At 43.6% G+C, this 20,415-nt stretch overlaps 1 protein-coding gene across 1 annotated transcript in view; it reads right to left on the reverse strand.

The window, feature by feature from the left end:
* TMEM108 (transmembrane protein 108) overlaps window positions 1-20,415 on the reverse strand; it is a 310,883-nt gene that overhangs the window by 53,607 nt on the left and 236,861 nt on the right. Inside the window, exon 4 of the mRNA XM_088463835.1 lies at window positions 7,979-8,998. Within this exon, the coding sequence (XP_088319961.1) occupies window positions 7,979-8,998 (1,020 nt within the window). The remainder of the gene's footprint in view (window positions 1-7,978; window positions 8,999-20,415) is intronic.

Here is a 20,415-nt window from a genome sequence, read left to right on the forward strand (position 1 = left end):
TAGTCCGGTCTGTTGCTGGTTACTTACAAAGAATATTGGTTTCTGCTGAGCAGTCTCGTTGGAGGATGGCTGTGTCCTCAGTCAGCAGATTCTGCTGCTGATAAGACTGTACCCACTTCTGATAGATTCCCCCTTCCCCCCACTGCTGCCGCTGCTAAACTTACACTTACCAGACTGGTGATCGGTGCTCCGGTGAGGTCCTCTGGGACTTCGATCAGCTGGGCTCTGGGATCATGCTCTGTGACCCCGGTCAGCTGCTCTATGCTGTAAGAGTTGTTGACCGGGGCAGGATCCCAGAGACCAGCTGACCGGAGTCCCAGAGGACATCACCAGAGCACCAATCACTATGAGACTAAGGTGTCATTCTACACAGTATTATAATGGCAGCCTTTCCCGGCTTCAGCAAAGCTTTTCAGGCACTGCCGGGTCCCCGCCGGGTGAAAGTGTTATACATATGCGCATGATACAGAAACCCGTTGCTGTCAGCAATAGGCTGCCAAAAGCGGAGCAGAGGAGGCAGCTGAGGAAGGGGATTGTCGCTGGACTTCGCCAGATGTCGCTGATGAGGTTAATAATGCAGAATACCAATGACATATTTGTTAGTATCACTGCAGTACTAAACAAAATATGCCGCTAGGTGCATTTATAAATGGGGCCCTAAGTGATTACGCAATATTTTTTTCCCCACAGCCATACGTAGGTTGCACTGCAACACAGATCTGATTTGAGTTTTATGAAAGGAAGGCGTATTTGACTGTTTACTATATCAGGATGACTTCTATGGTTATCTCATTGACAATTCATTGGGCAGATTCACAGGGGCGCTGAGATGGGAGGTGGGGGTGAACAGGTTATATTTACCCAGGCCTGGGGATGCTAGGGGGCCAGAAGACAGCAGTACCCATCCCAAGATTTTTTATTCTCTTTCAGAATTCTCTTATATATCGTCGCGGGTGGCTGGAGGGGTCGGTTATGGAATAAGAGAGGCGTTATCTGGTCCAGTAATATGACAAGTGCCAATGACCAGATTGCAGTATGTTCATTCTCCTCCTAGCAAGTGGTGCACAGCCCACTGCGCATCACACAGCCAGATCTATGGGTCTCGATCTCTCTTCTCCAGGCTCTGGGACTATGAGGGACAGGCAGCGTAGCACTGTGCTGGCTATATTCCTGTGACGCAGTCTACTGTCTCTGTCGACTGGTGGGTAGTCCAACTGCTCTGTGATTCAGTGGGCACAGGCAGGTTCCCAGAGCCGTAACTAGACTTTTTGGTGCCCTGTGCCAGAAAGAGCATTGGCGCCCCCCCTATTTTTCAAATGGGGACAAAATGCACCCGAAAAAGGGGCATGGCCTCATGGGGAAGGGCCAGGGAAAAGATGGGGAGGCCAGGAGATGCTGGGGATAAAATAGGAAGCTACAAGTGAGAAAGATAATAAACAGAAGATTGACAGACCCAAACAGTGCCCCCCATTCATATTATGCAGCCAGCAGCAGCCGAGCGATCGCTGGGTTTTACTGCACAAAGATATTGTCTAGTAATTGAATAGCTCTGGGCTTTAAACCCGGAGCTATAGCCATCCGGTAAACACAGTGTCTAATTGAATCTGTCACATTGTATTGAGTTGTTACATGACAATAAAGTTTGTTGTTGTTTGTTACTAATGTTATAGTCTGAAACTGTATTGTAAAAAAAAAAGTTATAATTGATATAGGTGCTGCGTAAAAAAAAGAGTGATATGGATGTGCTAATGTCAAAATATGGGAGCAGAACTGGACTGAGACAATCATCAGCAGCAAAGGGGTTCAACTGTATTGTTAAAATGAAAGATATCTTAACAAGCATGCCCTCCAACATATGTTCTTAAAAACACACACACACACATACACGCGTGCGCACACACACAGACACTACAATTTGCTACTTACAAGTGAAGCTCATTAGTGAGTAGGAATTTATACCTCTGAAATTTTCACCAGTTGCTGAATACATGAGGTGTACAACTAACCAGTAATCAAGCTCCTAATAATAACTACAATAAGCAACTGGAAATTTACATTTTAATGCAGCAATAAATTTAATGCTCACTAGGTGGCAGTCAAGATTCTTTGGTTGGATGTAGCCTTAATTATGAAGGGTTTCTAAATACTCATTAATATCAATATCTCTAGTGGGAATTTTGTTCTACATAACAGTTAGCACATCTAATAAATGAGGCTATGTCTGGCAAAAACGTGCTGAATATATTTTTACTATACTGTAAATATCACTCTCAAAAAGAGAGTCCCAACTTCTTTTGCTACATTAGTGTATTATATTGTATATTATTGTGAAAGCAATGCTTAGGTTAATCTAATTTTCAGATGTATTTCTAATCAAATCCTGTGTGGCAAATAACAATAGCAAGTAGCAAATGACAATCACATATTCAGCTCCAATGGATACACAATATACACTTGCCCACAGCACAACAAAACTTGACATTTAGCACTATTTGGTCATCACTGAAATGAGGAGAATGCATTGGATAATGCTACATTGATCAAGCCCACCAGAATGCGCCCCTGTGTATTCCAATGGCATAAAAATGTTTATATTATATATATATATATATATATATATATATAAAATTACTTTTCTTTGCTACTACTCCTATATATTTTATAATGTATGTCTTTAAAAATGAACTCATAATATATACACTACTAGCGTTGCCCAGGTTTAAATCTTCAAGTTATAAAGTTTTATGTGATGCCGTCCAAATCCATCCAGTGGAAGGCCCAGAACAGGCTCCCTGGGTCAAAGTTCTGCCCGGCACTCCAGGCCAATTGCTACCCCTCTGTGAAGTTTTCATCCAAATCCATCCAGTGGAAGGCCCAGAATAGGCTCCCCAAGTCAAAGAGAAATTATAACACACAGAAAACCCGGGCGCCCAAGTGAACCTGTATTGAGTAAAGCTCAGAAGGTGTGGCTGCCAAATTGCAGAATTGGAGATTGCCTGTCTCCAATACAAAAATAGCTAGAACAGAGAAATACTGCAAAGGCGCTATACCAATATATATATATTTTCCACCATTCAATACTACATTCCACCTGCGGATCTATATATTAGTATGGAGACTTACCCTTATTCCAAATAAACATTGGACACTCTATCGCCATTTGTGACTTTTGGTTCCCACTCTCAGCTGTATGGATCAGAATCTTTCTGACTCTTCATTCGGTTTTGATATTAACCATTTATGCTTATTATGAGCAGTATTGTTTTTATGAATTATATGTGATATATGTGCTCCCGGGAGTAATTGATATTAACTTATGTTATCAATTCATGTTTAATAAACATTGTACTATTTTTAATTTGGTCTGATATTATGCTCAAGTTGGTATAGCGCCTTTGCAGTATTTCTCTCCCCAAGTCAAAGCCCTGCCAATAGTCCCCGGTTCAAAGTTCTGCCCAGCGTACACCAACTGGAGGTCCAACCAGGGCCTCAACCCCCTACTATGTCTTCTGGGATCCAATGTTACCACTCTGTGAAGTTTTCATCCAAATCCATCTAGTGGAAATGCTCAAAACAGACTTCCCGGGTCAAAGCTCTGTACACCAACGGGAGGTCTGACTAGGAGACTGACCTCACTAAAACCTGGCCTAGATCCAACTAGACCACCTCGCATTGTGAAGTTTTCATTCAAATCCATCCAATGGACGGCCCAGAACAGGCTCCCTGGGTCAAAGTTCTGCCTGGTGCACTCTGCAGTGAGGTCCGACCAGGACACCAACCACTCCATTAGGCAACCCAGGCCAATTGCCACACCTCTGTGAAGTTTTCATCCAAATCCATCAAGTGGAAGGCCTAGAATATCCCTGGGTCAAAGCCCTGCCTACCATCCCCGTGTACACCAACAGGAAGTCCGACCGGGACCTCAGTCCCCTAGTATGTCTTCTGGGATCCAATGTTACCATTCTGTGTAGTTTTCTTCTAAATCCATCCAGTGGAAGGCTCAGAACAGGCTCCTGGGTCAAAGTTCTACCCAACGTACACCAATCGGCACCCTAACCCCCCTAAAACCTGGCCAGGATCAAACTGGACCACCTCGAATTGGTTTCTTCCCAATTCGTGCAGGGGTGTCTGAATGCATAACAGGACAAACAAACAGACCAATGAATTTGATATATAAAGATAGTTTCTGCAGTCTGTCTGTACCACTATCATTAAGTTTTGAAACTGCTGCATTCTCTGGATTCAACTTACGGTACTAATGCATTTAGGGCCTGATTAAGAGGTGGATGTAGTTCATGAGTGGCTGCGATTTCTTATGGATTCGCAATAGTGAACATATGAAACTGCGCGCGACAGACTGAGTAAACCCTGAGACTCACACTTCCATTATCTGAGCACAGTGCAAATCCGCTGGTGGTTAAGAACACTCCATCAACAAACCATTGACCCCTCACGCAACCTAAGGGTTGCACATTGTATCAATCTCAAATCCCTCAACAAATGCTCTCTGTAGCTGCGTTGCTGCAAAAGAGAATGCAGCCATATGCATTTAGATGCCCATGACGCTCTCAGAACATGCCCATAAGACAGGCTTTTTTTTTGTGTTCATTTCAGGTCACCTCCCAGAAACATCCATGATTCGCAGTGTTTTTTTCTAATGATACTGATCCCATCTGCAACTGCGACCGCTATCGTAATGATGACATCATTAAGCCACAGCCTTTCTAGGTAAGACACTGAAGACACTTTTACAAACCAGGAAATAGGGGAGAAGGCATTAAAAGTGCTCTATCTCCTGCTTACTCTGGCACCCAAAGCCACTATTTGCAGCATTGTACAGCATGGAGAAGGTCTAGCAAAAAATTATGCAATTTAATGCCAGTTGTGTCATCCAAAACCCAGGAATCCCACTTCAGTCATCGGGAGATGGGCCAACTCTATCAGAAGCTCCCACCTAAATTTGGGATTCGCCCAGACCTTCCTGGCTTCAATAAACTCAAAGGCACACCTTTGAAAGAGGCCAGTCCCTTCTTTAATATTATGTGGCCCCTTCCTGGTGATTACCAGACAATATCAACCTGCAGTGCAGAAATACTAGTAGAGCCTGTGGATGGGTGGGGGCACATAACAGGCAGGTCCTCCCACATTCAGACACCTACACACTCTGGGGCACTCTTGTTTGAGAGATGGGAAAAAATGTGCCTTCTGTCTGGTGATTTACAGACAGTAATACCTAATACTACAGAAAGCATTAAGGAGTATAGAAACAGGAGGTATCATCTGTGGTCATTTCAATGATGTATCTAATAGGATGTCAGAAGGAATCTAGTGTTTGGTGTAGATTGACAAAGGTAAAGAGCTGTGGAATATTGTGCGCTATAAAAATATCTGTTAATAAATAATTAAATAGGGTAAACTAGAGTGAATCCATTATGGAAGTCAGATGTTGGCTTAATTAGATAGACACATATTTCCTGCCCAGGACTATCAGAGAAGACTAACTGTAATCCTATAAGGACATGTATTGAAAGTATTGAAGCAACTTTTAGCATTTTTTCCAGGACGCTATGAATAAAGATGAGCAAAATTGTGGCAAAATGTTGTGCTGGAACTGGCTGTTTTGCAGAGGTGCGTAATTCAAACTCATTTTGACAGATTAAGCTGTTGTTTTGGGCAGGCGTCCTGAAATATGCTCTATGCCAGATCACTGAGGATTGTGCTGGGAAGCTGTGTTCAGAGAAAGCAGCAGTTTAAACAAAAACACCACTATAGATCGGTAAAGACAGACACTGTACGACACCTTTTTATTTTATTGGTATCATTTTTAATTATTATAACTAGTACCAGAAACAGAAAGAAATCAGCAAAATCATTTCAGAAATGAATGAAATAAGTGTCTGAAGATCCATCCAGAGAATGGAAGGTACTATCAGGCCAATTTATCAAGGAATATTTGAGGTACCCCCAAATATTAAGTATCCCCTGTATGTTCTGCATCTACGGGGGACCATGCTGCGATCCAGTTTTCTATTGCTAACACCTATGGGGGCTGCTTAATTGCTGAATCTACCAAGGCCCCAGTAGTTAATGCCATCTTCAGATGGTGATAGTCGTTGTAGCCTGAGGGAAAGTTATGGGTGTCCTCCTTGGGTACTCGCACATGCGTGGTCAGCAAAATGCGCATTAACGGCTGTGCACCTGGGGCCTGATTCAGAGCCGGACGCTCTGACAGAGCGCTCGGTCTGTATCAGGGCCATCCTTCTTGTTTTTCAGAGCGGCCAGGAAGATGGTCGCGATGGTCAAGACCATCGCGCTTGCGACGAGACCCTTGTGATGTCAGTGGGGCCAGTGGGGCCAGCCCCAGACGGTAGGCGTTCCCATGGGAACGCCTCCGTCTGGGCAGCCACGCCCCCGGCCCGCCCACCAAAGGGGGCGTGCTGTCACTCAACATCGACAGCACGCCCCCTTTGGTACGAGACCCGGAGCGACGGATTGCCCGTCGCTATCCGGGTCTCGCGCATGCGCACGACGGAGCCGGCTCCGTCGTGCGCATGCGCACTGGGCCACCATCGACCCGCTTGCGAGCGCATAGCGCTCACGAGCGGGTCTGAATCAGGCCCCTGGTTCCCAAAAGAGAAGTCTAGCACTAGCGATCACTTCACCTCTGACATATCACAGGGACGAGCTACTGACCCTGCATGTGTTTTTTTATATATTTGGGCAATCTTTCATTTCTTGTTGTCACCATAAGAGGTGATAAGAAATTATACTTATTGGGTCTAGAACCAGAATAATAAATATGCCCCTATATGTGTTGCATCAACCTGTAACTGTAGGTGACCTTGTTTCGTAGAAGAACAACACTGGAACAACTTAGTATCGACATTTTGGTGTTTTGACACAATTCCTTAGTTACACTACAGTTACACTACAGGAGCACTTCCCTTGTAGTAACATTTCATTCCCTTCAAATTCAGTTTAATCAATCTTTATTCTACATGAAAAATAATCATGCATCAAACACGGGCCTCAAAGTCCATATGCCATGTGAGGAGAGGTGAAAGTTGGCACATGCAGGACTCTATTCTATTCAATGAATGGAGTCCTGCTTAGTATAACAAAGTACATAAAAAATGCATGTGTTTTTGATGATCTGCTTAATGGGCTTTTCATGCATACAGCAGGACTCCATTTCACTTGTGCTCTGTTGAATACATGAAAAGGGCATCAAATATTTGATGCCATAGAATCCTTCTTAATGCATGAAAAACATATGTCCCAGTTCACAGTGAAATACACGGACATGATGATCTGAAAATCAATACAATAGGTGCTGGAATCCTACTGGAAAAAAAACCAAACTAACAAACAAACATTGCTTGATGAACATATTATTACCAAAGCATAATTGTGCCTTACAATCAAGCAAAAAGTCTCAACAGCTTTTTATTTTTAATAATAAATAAGAGAACTGTGCACCTTTCATAAATTGAACTGGTTGTGATTGAATTTATAGTCAGTCACTTGACATATAAAGGGTTATTTGCTCTCATGTGCAAAAGCCCATGAATGTTTTAGCATATATGGGACTATTCACTAGGCCTTGGAGAGAGATAAAGTACCAACCAATCAGCTCCTAACTGTCTTTTTTCAAACACAGCCTGTAACATGACAGTTAGGGGCTGATTGGTTGGTACTTTATCCCCATCCACTTTATTTTTCTACAAGACTTAGTGAATAGACCCTATAGCAACCAATCAACAAATAGCTGTGATCAGTACAGTGCAAATTTAGCTAATGAAACCAAATGCCTTATTGGTTGCTATGGATTATTGAACTTGTACACATATATTAGGAAATAACCTACTACACAGTATATTTTAGTTAACAGTTGACATATTTTATGAATTAAAAGACCTTGACAACATGACTAGAATGGAAGTTGAAATGCAAAAAAGAAACTATTAAATATACTTACAACAAGATGATATAGGTACACTAATAGCCAAGAATATCCAAACAATATCCATTTTGCTGAGACAAATAGTTTCTCTGTGTTGGGGTTGGGTACCTTCCTCTGTTACATGGGATATATTACCAAGAACCCCAGGTTTCCAAGTTCCAGCAGGCACCAGCCTGTTAAGAAAATTTCCAGTTGCTGTGGACCCAGCTGTGGACATGGTTATGGAGCTTCTAGTGGTGACATCTGTTGACACAATGAAGTCTAATGTGGTAGCACTGTTTGATATAGTATGGGTCTTGATAACAGTACCTTTGGTGGTTCCCAAATCAACTGTAGAACCCTTAGTATCAGTGGAAGTGTGCCGGAATGTGGGTGATGTTGTCATTCTTGTAAATGTTGGCAAAGTTCCATTATTACCTTGTCTTATAGAGAACAAGGAGCCATTTCGATTTAATACATCCCATAATTTAGAATGATGGCTCTTAAAAGGCACTGACACTAATTCGGTGTTCTTTATCATACTATCGGTAAAGTTGTTAGAACCCTCTGTCTGTTCTTCTTGTGAAAATCTTTGCAAAGTGTCAACATGTTCCAGAAAAGTGTCTTTAAGAAATGCAAGTATAGTGCTGCTATGGTCAGTGGTGGATGTAGTCCTCATTGAAAAGCTTGAATTGAGCTCTGGCTTGAGGTAAGTTTCTGTAGTGTACACATCTGTCATGTTTGCAGATGATTTCCTTTTAATGTGTGCATTTCCTGAATTTGTAACACCCTGAATATTGAGAGGTGGCGTAGCCATAAGCCTGTCATTGTAATCAACACCTTCACTGTGAAAAGGCGACACCAAGTCTGCAGATTTTACAGACAGCCTAGTGCCAGACTTCGCAGACTTCCGAACAAGACCAAAGCTGGCACTCGGCATTACCATTGTTGCATTTGGGTTTGTTTGCTCCAGAAAGTGGTAAGATGGTGAGGTTGGAAACTCTTCTTTAAATGCAAATATTTTTTTCTCCGCCTGTGCCAAAACAAATAGAACACCTAAAAGAGATAGAAGACAATATTTATGAAAATCATAGAATACAGAAATTAATAGAAAATGATGCTACTGTAGGTGACATAATACATCTAATAATAATGAACCAATGATTGCTTACACACATGTTTAATACATTATATTATATTAATTGTATCATACTGCTCACAAACCTTTAACAAACTACATGAACTCATTGCATTACAATGGGTTTGGGACAGTGTCAGACTGGGGCATGAAGGGCCCACCAGGGAATACAGTGGTAGGGGCCCAAGCTCAAGGGGTATTGCCAGTCACCAGGGGCAGTGTGGCCAGCCACCACAGAGGGACTTGAATAACCAACAGAGAAGACATAGTCAGCCTGCAAAGAACAGGGCTTCTTTATAAAGGAGGGGACAGGGATGTGTCAGGACTGCCTACTTTGATTGACAGGGTGCTAATCTTGGTGGAGTTTCCATAGAAACAAACCAAACACCCATGTTCATCCATGGTCCTGCTCCATCAAGTTACTGACCCTCTAGTAGAGTAACAATGTATAATTTGAGTGCACAGTCTAAAACCTAACCCCTGGAGGATGAAGGTGGGTTGCCAACCTATAACGATGACAATTCCTGGACAAATATAAATTGACTCTGGACATAATAGTATACTGTATGCAATGCTTTTACATTTCTATTTCTGTTCTGTTTATGCCCACCCACAGCATATGTGAGCGTCCATGATGATGGTCGCGATGGTCTTGACCATTGCGACCATCGGGCTTGCAACGGAGACCCTGCGGTAGGGTCTTGCTGCCGCAAGCCCTGGAGTGATTTTGGCTCTATCAGAGCCAAAATCACTCCCCCTGACATCACTAGTGATGTCAGTGGGGCCGGCTGGCAGGCACGCCCCCGGCATGCCCACCAAAGGGGGCATGCTGTCAATCAACATCGACAGCACGCCCCCTTTGGTGCGAGACCCGGAGCGATGGAGAGCCCGTCGCTCGCCGGGTCTCGCGCATGCGCACGATGGAGCTCCCTCCGTCGTGCGCATGCGCAGTGGGGTAACATCAACCCGATTGCGAGCGTCCTGCGCTTGCGAGCGGGTCTGAATGACCCCCTTAGTTCATGATGCCTACTCACTTCCTTAGAAATGTTTTAGGCTTGTTCTGCACTTTGAATATTGTTAGTTCTGAACTTCTAATTATCTACAGTACATTGAGCCTAGTTTATTTTAAGAGAGTAGTGATAGAAAAAAAAGGAAAACTATCTGGTCCCCTTGGCTACAGTGAAGGACACCTGCAAGTTGTTTAACACCTTTGTTGTCAGGAGTTTGTGTGAAAATTGCACTGTAGGTGGCAGATTATTTGCGCTGTGTTGGTTTTGCTGGGAATGCATTTTTGTTTTCTTTTGCTATAAAACAAGTTATTTGTATATTACATAATATGTTTTATTGGAGGATTGTTTTGTGTTTTGAGCTATAATAATATGCAAAAGAATTATAAGAAAATCTTGATGGGCCATAGGAAATACATGTCTTATTGTATTCCTTTGTACATCTCTGTAATGAATGCTGTATTAGTAAAACAAAAATAAAAAATTACAGTTTGCCAGTTGATTCTTTTCTTAAAATTGTAAAAAAAAAATATTTGTCAGGTTCTGCAACACTGATCATTATTATCATTATTTAACCTGCATTTCCTTCTTTATCAAAAAGGCAGTGTGTGTAATATGATTGCTTTCAAGTACTCCGTTACATTGTGTGAATAAAGAAGTAATGAGAAAAATGCTACTTTCCATCTAGAATCATGTTGGTGTGACTGCGTGAGAAAACATTTAAAGCAAATTATTTAACTAAAATCTTGACATTGGGCCTGATTCAGCAAGGATCGCTATTGCGTAGGCAGCTGCGAATCCATATGGAACGCAGCTGCGAATGTATGCTAATGCCTGACACATCGCAGCGGTCATAGAGACGCCCACTGCTGCTTTCTCACATCCACAGTACATTGCACTCCGGCGCATACATCGGTACTATCGGCGCACATCGGCTCCACGTGCACAATTTACACCAGGTCTGACCAGCCGCAGAAACTGCAAGTCTCGCCGCACGCAGTAAGTACTCAAGGGGCATATGCAATCGCAGTGGAAAATTTATGCGCGCCAATGAAATGGCGTACAAATGGACAGACACGCCCGCGTTTTTAAGACCACTCCCCATCACCACCCCCTAACGCTCACAGCCTGTCACTAATTCTGAGATGGCTTCCTCTGTGAATCCATAATCACAGTGAGACCGCAGCGCATGCATAGTGCGGCTTTTACGCGTGCGCACTAGTGAACAATTGGCCGTTCTGCATACGTAGTTGCATCTGTGAGCGCTGCTGTATCCGGCCCATTGACCGAAATGACTGAAATTAATCTGAAGATTTCAGTACGGACACAATTGCACTCTGCCTTTTGTAATGTAGGAGTTACAAATCTTTCTCATGACTAGGTCACAAGTCACAGTGGTCACTTTAAGATAACTTTCAGGCTTCATCATACACATTTTTAACATGATAGAGAGGTGAAACAATAAAGAACTTAGCTAAATAAACTAATAATCAGCCCACCAACTCTCCTCATTAGCAGTCACTTCACCTGTTAAAATAGCACAAATCGATTAATTTCCAAGATGGGTACTGATATTACTGTAAAGCAGAGGATGGTGATATCATATTGATGATGATTTATCACAAAGCTTGCACAACTGAATATAGGACACTAAGGGCTCTATTTCTTAACATTATTTTTACTAAAATTAAGTGAAAAAGGGTGTTTTGTTTTCACACCCTTTTCACATTATTTTAGTTGAACATAAATTTACTAAATGGCAATTGGAGTAGAATTCGTAAAATTCTACTCTAAACCCAAATTATCACATATTTTTAGTAAACAGATTGCATTTCCCATAATTGTAATGGGACATGTGATCTGGTCAAAGTTACTAAAAATAAATTGTGAAAAACTACCGGGGAAGCTCTGTGATAATAACGCCACCCGGAGATGGCGTTATCCAGGGTTTCCCCCAGTTCCCGACTCCTGCTCTGCTCTAATAGGCAGAGCAGAGTCCGGAGCCGGCCCCAGTGATCAGCTATGTGGTCTAAATGGACCACAAGTTGATCACTGTAAAAAACCATACAAACACTTGCATCCAGGGTGCTCGGTATTGTCCTCTGGGGCTCCGGTCAGCTGGTCTCCTGGCTCCGGCTCTGTGACCCTGCATAGTACAGCTGACCAGGGTCACAGTGCAGGATGGGAGACCAGCTGACTGGAGACCCGGAGAGAACACATCTCTGAGCACCGATCACCGTAGGTAAGTGACAGTAAGAAGGGGGGCGTGTGGGGGGGGGTGGCACCAGTCACATGGGGGAGAGTGTTAGGCGAGCCACTTGGCACTTTCGCGGCACCTTCTCACTATATTTTTTGAGAAAGATACAGTGATAAGAGGGGATTCGCAGGGACAGGGCTTTATCGCAAGCTCTGTCCCTGCAGGAAATATTTCATAAATCCCTGTGATATTGCATAAATTCACAATGTGAATTAAGGCAAAAATTTCACACTACAATCTGCATTTCAAATGCGGATTGTAGTAAGTAGAGCCCTAGGTCAGTGGCTTCCCTACCTGTTGATGCACCCGGTGCATGTAGGGGTGGGCAGCTTAGCAGTGTGCGTGGCATCACCATGCGCCGTGGAAAAGGGGCATGGCCTTGTGACAAGGGGACATGGCCTCACAGATGGGGGCAGGGCCACACACCCTGTCCCCCGGTTTTAGTCACTCCGGAGGGTCCCGAAGGTGCGGGCTGCCCCTGGGACCAGTGTACTTGTAGAGCCGGCCCCCCCACTGTGACAGGAGCCAAGTGCTGCATGTAATTCTACAATGCAGCACCTGGCTCCTGTCACTGAGGGGGAATCTGCACTTTCGCTTGGTGTCACCCCTCAGCAGGTGACACCCGGGTGCGGCCTGCACCCCCTGCACCTCCCTTGTGATGCCAAAGCACCATGTCACTATGACTCTCCAATGGTTGTACCAAACATGGAAGAAAACAAACAGCAGTGGCTGTACCATGTACAGAGGGAGACAGTGGCCCAGGCTGTAACCCCATTTGTAGTGATTTTCCTGTCTGTGACAGCACAGGTACTGGGTGTAATCACTGGCATGTCTGCGGTGACACATTGTAGCACTGTGCCCATCTCCCTACCTTCCTTTGATTATTGTAATGTTAAACGGGGCTATAGTGGCGGCAGTGCTGATCACACCCCGGGAAGTGATGTCGCCGGCGGGGATCTGCCGCCGCCGCCGGGTGTTGGGAGTTGCGGCGGCTGCCTTTTGCAGGGGTGGAGGACGGAGGTGCTGGCGGCTGTGTTGTAGTGAATTGTCCTGACTGCATTCAGCATGTAGGGAAAACACACACACATACACACACACACATCATTGTATTGGGCCCCAAAACTTCTGTTGCCGGCCCTGGTGACATCTCCCTTCTTGCCCCGTCCCCGGCATTTCCAGACTAGCACATGCGCAGTCCGGATTTTCATGGAGGGGCTGTAAAATGCTATGATTTCTGGGGCAGTGGGAGGCTTAATTAACAATCGGGAGCCGAGGGTAGGCAAGCCTGGTATTGGAATTAGCAAAAGTTTCAAAACCACAAAGGGATTTAGTTGTTCTGGATTAGACATGAAATTTGACACATTTTGCAAGTGGAATCTTACTTTAAATTGTTCCCAGTCCAAATCACAACATAACAGAGTATATTAAACATTGCTGTCCCAATTCTATTCACAGACTTTATTATTTCAACATAATATAAACTTACAAATACAATGCAAATTGGGGTTCTGGGTAATGATTGCTTATAAAGGGGAAACAGTCGGGAAGCCGACGGACGAAATCCCGACCGCCGGCTTCCCGACTGTCTAATCCCGGCAAGGTACTAATGACAGGCGTTGAAATCCCGACGCCTGTCATTAGACCTACGCCGGGAGCCAGACACACGGCATACCGATCGAAGGTAAGCGGGTGCCGGGCTCAGACAGCTGCTGGGGGGAGGGTTAGGGGCTCCCGGGGGGGACCTAGGATTAGGCACCCCCTGGGAGTGTTAGGCTAAGGGAAGGGGGTGTTAGGGTTAGGCCCGCCGGGGGAGGTTAGGGTTAGACACCCCCCAGGAGACTTAGGGTTAGGCTGCGGGGAAGGGGGGGTTATGTTTAGGCACTTAGAGGGGGGTTAGGGTTAGGCACTTGGGGGAAGGTTAGGGTTAGGCACCCCTAAAGTAGGGTTAGGGTAGGGAGTAAGGTTAACTATACTTACCAAAATGAACGATCGGGATCTTCACCACTGCCGGGCTGCCGGGATTAGAACTGATTCCTTATGAAGTGTAACTCAAAGATCCTATTACTGGAGATTCACAGCAGTGAAAGCTGATGGGGCGTGGTGTCCACTTCGGCACTTCCACATGTGCCCATTAGGTTCATGTGTTTATATGGAGGTTCCAGGCACATCCAGAGCTATAAACATAGCTTGCTGATAGGCTGCTTTTATCCAACTTTTTCTCATACATAAAGATGAATATACTCTGATTTATTCTACAAACACATTTAGGTGGAAATTCAATTAGCCACGATAATGCAATAAAGCTTTCACATATTTTGCTAATCGTGTCTTTGTGCGCTCCCGTTGCTCGTGCAAATCAATTTCAAAAGTTGTGATCCGGCATTCACGCAAATATTCTTCTTGGTTTTACCCGAGACAAGTATAGGTGAAAATGGGGAAATATGCCTGTACCCCCCAAAAAAGGCAAAGTGATATAGGATAATAATATATATTAGAGTATATTAGTGGCCCTAATAAAAGTATTTGGGTTATTAAAGTGTGTCAAATGGCTGTCCTAAAACACTCAAATATGATAGAAAGCAAGAGTTTTTTTGCAAAACAAAAAGTTCTGATTAAATTGGGGGTGCATAAATATGCCTATAAGTATATATATGTGTCATTTAAAGACACTTTTAAAAAACCTTCAATGTACACCTCTAACACCCAGCTGCAATATTAAAAACACCTGTCCCATTTATATCGCACCCCCATATACCTGTCCTACATCAATTAACCAATTTTCCTGCACTTTTCACCCCAAAAATGTCATGTCAGTATTGGCCAAATTAAGGTAATTTTTTTTTTTTTGCCTAATTAGTCATTAAGGAGGGTGTCCTAGTGGTTCTGAATCAAGTCCTGACATTTTTACCTTGAAATAGGGATTTTCTCCAACTTTTCACCTGCTCAGGAGCTGGTGAAAATGTATTTGTACAAACGTATGTCAAACTTCACACCTGTAAAACCACGGCTAATAAGATTGCACAATAAGTATAAATTTGCATGATAAGCCGTTTATCGTGAAAAGGTGGATTATCGCGGATAATTGAAGTTTTTAAGAAAATTGACCTTAGGGGCTAAATTTACTAAAGTGAGAGTTTTTAGAAGTGGATATGTTGCCCATAGCAACCAATCAGATTCTAGCTATAATCTTCTAGAAGGTGCTAGTTAAATGTTAAGTAGAATCTGATTTCAAACTCTCACTTTAGTAAATATACCCCTAGGAGTCATTTCTTTTCTTATTATGTGTATATAACTTAGATGAGCTGAACTCCCACAGGAACTCGTAATTGTTCAGCCAAGTTTACAATACCATTTTTATTTTTTAAAATGTTACTATAGTAACTGTGAATAAAGGCAATATAGCTTCCCTATGATATTAAGGTACTGTATAACATTATCTTATCTGTTTACTGTTCATTATAAAATGAGACAAAAAAGCTTGATTTGGATTGTACACTTTTTATTTCTTTATAATGTGACTGTCATGGTCAAACAATATGATGATGATCAGTCACCGTTTCATTACTTTACAGCTGCAAGTACTTACAGGGAGGTGGGATCCAAAGTGAACAGCAGTATTGATCTTTATCTACTGTATATACTTTATGGGTATTCAATCATGCTAATAGGCTACAAATCTTCAAATAGTGATAAACAGACTCATTTATTAGTGACACTTTGTTAAAACCAAAATGTAAGCGCACGCTATTAAGGCCCTCTAATGCTAGATTTATTACAGTAGTTTCATTTACTTTGATAGCAATTTAAGCCAATGTGATTACTAAACATACAGGGCCAAATGTAATAGGGTGAGAGTTTAGAAAATGTGAGAGTTTGGCAGTAAACTCTCACATTGGTGGAGTTTTATCTTCAAAATGGGAAAACATCTGGATGAGATTTTAAATCGTGAGAGTTCTTTGAGTCTGAAAAACATGCGAGTTTGCTGTGTTGCTTTGTTCTCGGACTCTATTACATTGGCCGAGTTTAAAAAGTGTGAGAAAACTCTTAAATTTTCTAAACTCTGACCCTATTACATTTGGCCCCCAGCCAGAATCAAGCACTTAATTCCCTCAGAAGATCTGCCTAAAGTCATACATGCATTTATATCATCACGCCTAGACTACTGCAACGCCCTCTACCTCGGTCTCCCAGCAAAAGAATTACACCGCTTGCAGATGGTACAAAATGCAGCTGCCAGGCTATTAACCAACCAGCCCCGTTCCAGCCACATAACACCCATTCTCTACTCCCTTCACTGGCTGCCTGTCAGATGGCGAATTGCTTTCAAGATTGGATTAATAACTTACAAAGCCCTTCATGACCATGGCCCAGGGTACCTGAAACAGCTTCTGATTCCTTACTGTCCCACTCGATTACTGCGATCCATTGACGAAGGACTATTAACAGTACCTAGAATCTCACGGAATTCGTCTGGGGGTCGAGCTTTCAGTTTTGTGGCTCCAACCTTTTGGAACTCACTTCCCCGCACAGTTCGAGAGGCCTCCACTCTAGAATCCTTCAAAAATAGACTCAAGACTCACCTATTCACCCAAGCATTTCACTAATGTCCCTTGTTTAAGCTTATTTTGTATTTTGTACTGTAAATGTAAAGCACTTTGAGTCCTTTAGGAGAAAAGCGCTATATAAATAAAATTATTATTATTATTATTATTATTATTATTGAACTAATAATACTGAGGCTTATTTAGAGATGTACGCATTTGTGTCCAAAATGCAGGTATAAAATATCAAAAATGGAAAAAAAATGCTGCTAAAACATGCTAAAGATTTGGGGCTTATCTGTATATCTATAATGGGTGTAAACTAAAGTGTGCAGTGCCTATACTTACCTTTCAACAACATTGTTGTAATCACCAGGAAACTGATGCTAGAGCCATTTTGATGAATAACTGCACATATGCAGTAGAGAAATTACCAGAACAATGGTATGGGCGCCATTTTCCTAGAGTTCTGTGCATGCGCATTAGCCCTGTTTACTCAGCACATGCGCTGATGAGAGGGGAGGGGCTGTACTGAGACTGTACACAGGTCCCTGTTTCACATAACCTGCCCCTGTTAGGTCTGTGCCTGGGGCAATAAAGTGTTAAGATAGAAATTATATGTAACACCCTCTAGGGGATGGTATTTGTAAATACACCCCTCAGTGTTAAAGATTACTGCCTGTTGCAGATACTACGGGCCAAATGTAATAGGTAGTCTGTTTTGGTAAATTGCGAGTTTGGTGCTAAACTCGCAATTTTTCACAACTCTCCAATGTAATAGAGTGTCTGTTCACTAAAACTCACATTTTTCAGAGTTACTAAAACTCTCCATTCTCAAACACGCATCCAGATGTTTTCACATTGAAAACAATCAACTCGCCCAATGTAATAGAGTGTCTGTTTCAGACTCGCAAAAAAAAGATTACCAAAAGTCCCCAAATAATAGACCTGCTTCAGGCTAGCGAGTACATCCTGAGCAGGTCAGATTAACACAGAAACATGCACATATCCATGAGGTTAATCTTGTGGTTACATCAATGATACAATAACCTCAATTAATCTTGTGGTTACGATGTAGCGGCTCCCACCATAGACGGCTATGGGGATTTCTCACCATAGACGTCTATGGGAGACACAGGCTGTCCGCATTCAGCCAATCAGGGAGCTGCTCCGACGGAGATGCTCTCTGATTGGCTGGCGGCCCCTTCACTGACGGGGCACACGTGTGCCCCGGTCATTTACGCGGAGCAAAGGTATATGTACACACATACCTTTGCTCAGTCCGTATGGATCGGGTTTTTTTGCGTTTTTTTATTTTAACCCCTGGATTGCCTACTTGGAGAAGAGGACGTGATCTACGCATAGGAGAGGTGAGTATGGATTTTTTTTTCAGGTACACCCCTATGGATTACTTCGGATACTAGGTGAGTATGTGTGAGTGTGCATGCATGTTTTATTAAAATTTTACTTTCACGGGGTATGTTTGTTTATTTACGTATTTCTTTAGTTGTGGAACTACAAGTGCCAGCGGGCCCGTAATGCCCCGCATGCTGCTATTTGTGGTTCTCCAAATACCAGCATGCAGGGAAGGCTTGCTGGTACTTGTGGTTCTACAACTAAAGACTATGGAAAACTTATTTTTACACTTTACACTATCAACCCGGCACCCACCGCCCTAGGGTGCCGGGGATAGCCCCGGGCTATCAGTCTAGGCCTGGGGTGCCTTTATTGGGGGGGTACCCAACTCCCCAGGGATCCCCGGCCTGGACTGACTAGCGGCCAGGGATAATGCTTTGGCCGGGGAAACCGGTGAAAGGTTTTCCCTGGCTGTGGCATTATCCCCCTGCTAGACAGAGTTCGGTGCTGGTTCTGGAATTTTCAGGGGACCCCTACTCGTTTTGTCCCCTGATTTTCCAGAACCAGGACCAGCTCAACAAAGCCCTGTGCTGGTTCTTAATATACAGGGGCCCCCTACGCATTTTGGCCCCTGTATTTTTAGAACCAGAACAGGCTTTATAAAGCCCGGGGCTGGTTATGCTTTTGGGGAGGGGGTGCACGTTTTTTTTTACACACACACAGAAGCCATCACGGATCTCACTGATCTGTGATGGCTTCTCTAAAACTCGCACCTTTTAATGCTACTCGCAATGTAAACTCGCATAGTTTACATTGTCCTAAACTAGCCTGCACTCGCAAATGCAGTAGCCTCGAGCTGAAAAGTTCGCAGGCTATTGAATTTGCGAGTTTCAGTACAAACTCGCACTTTTTAAAAGTGCGAGAAAGTGCGAGTCTGTACTGTTACTAAAACTGACTACCTTTTACATTTGGCCCTACATTCCTGAAAGCCTGTGTATTAGTTTTCAGGTAAAGGAGGGGCTGGAAAGATAGACACGCAGGGGTGGGAAGACGGGGTGCGTAGCTGGCAGAGCAGAGAAAGGAGGGGAGAGGGAACGAAGGGATTGAGAAGAAAAATTTGAGAGAGAGCAGACATCTTTGGGAAGAGTCATAGCTGGAAGCAGAAATGTAGCCCTTGTGCTCCCCTGGCAGGGGGGAGATTGGCGGGGCCATGGCAGCTGCCACAATGCCAATCTAGCGCCCAAGGAGACGGAGGTCTGGAGTGAGACCACTGAGATAAAGTCTGTGAGAGACCACAGAGAAAGAGCTGGAGGGCTGGAGTGTGAGCAGTTTTCAGCACCCATGAGAGAGGTAAGAGATGCCAGTATATGTGTTGGAGAGATGGGGAAGAGGAATTATTGTTAAGGGACAAGAGGAGTCCCTTATGCATAAAAGCCCCCCAGCAGCCATTAATGGGGGGGGGGGGTCACTGTGGTAGCAGTGTGGCTATAGGAGCCATTCCTGTAGGATAGGGATGGGCTGCTGCTGAGAGTGTATAGCTGCAATAGAAAAGTCTGTATATTGCTGTCCCATGTGAAAGAGAAGGAGCAGAGACAGGCAGACTAGGTATGAAACACTCTGTATATTGTCTTATTAGATACAAAGAAAAGGCAGAGTGCAAAATAAGTTATGTGAGATGTGTGTGTAGCTGTGGGACTACAGGCACCAGCAAGCATAGGGCCGGTTGTTCCTGCATGTATGAAGTGGAGAACTACAGGCACCAGCCAGATAAGGGCCAGATGGACCTGCACGTATGAAATGGAGAACTACAGGCACCAGCCAGCAAAGGGCCAGGTGGACCTGTGTGTGTAAAATGCAAAGCATTCATTGTGACTGTGCTTAAAGACTGTGTGCTGGTGAAGAAGAGTGTGATGTAATGTAACCATATCCATAAGATTGTCATATACCATCTGACATGCCAAGTATCTGAGCTGGAGGGAGAGGAGAAGCTGCTGTAACCATATTCTTGTCCTTTAAAGCAGTGGTTCTCAAACTCGGTCCTCAGGATCCCACACAGGTCACATTTTCCAGGTCACCTAGCAGGTGCACAGGTGTATTCATTACTCACTGACACATTTTAAAAGATCCACAGATGGAGCTAATTATTTCACATGTGATTCTGTGAGACCTGGAAA

This window comes from Taudactylus pleione, unplaced genomic scaffold (assembly GCF_031769625.1).
Source record: "Taudactylus pleione unplaced genomic scaffold, aTauple2 ptg000053l, whole genome shotgun sequence".
Lineage (NCBI taxonomy): Eukaryota > Metazoa > Chordata > Amphibia > Anura > Myobatrachidae > Taudactylus > Taudactylus pleione.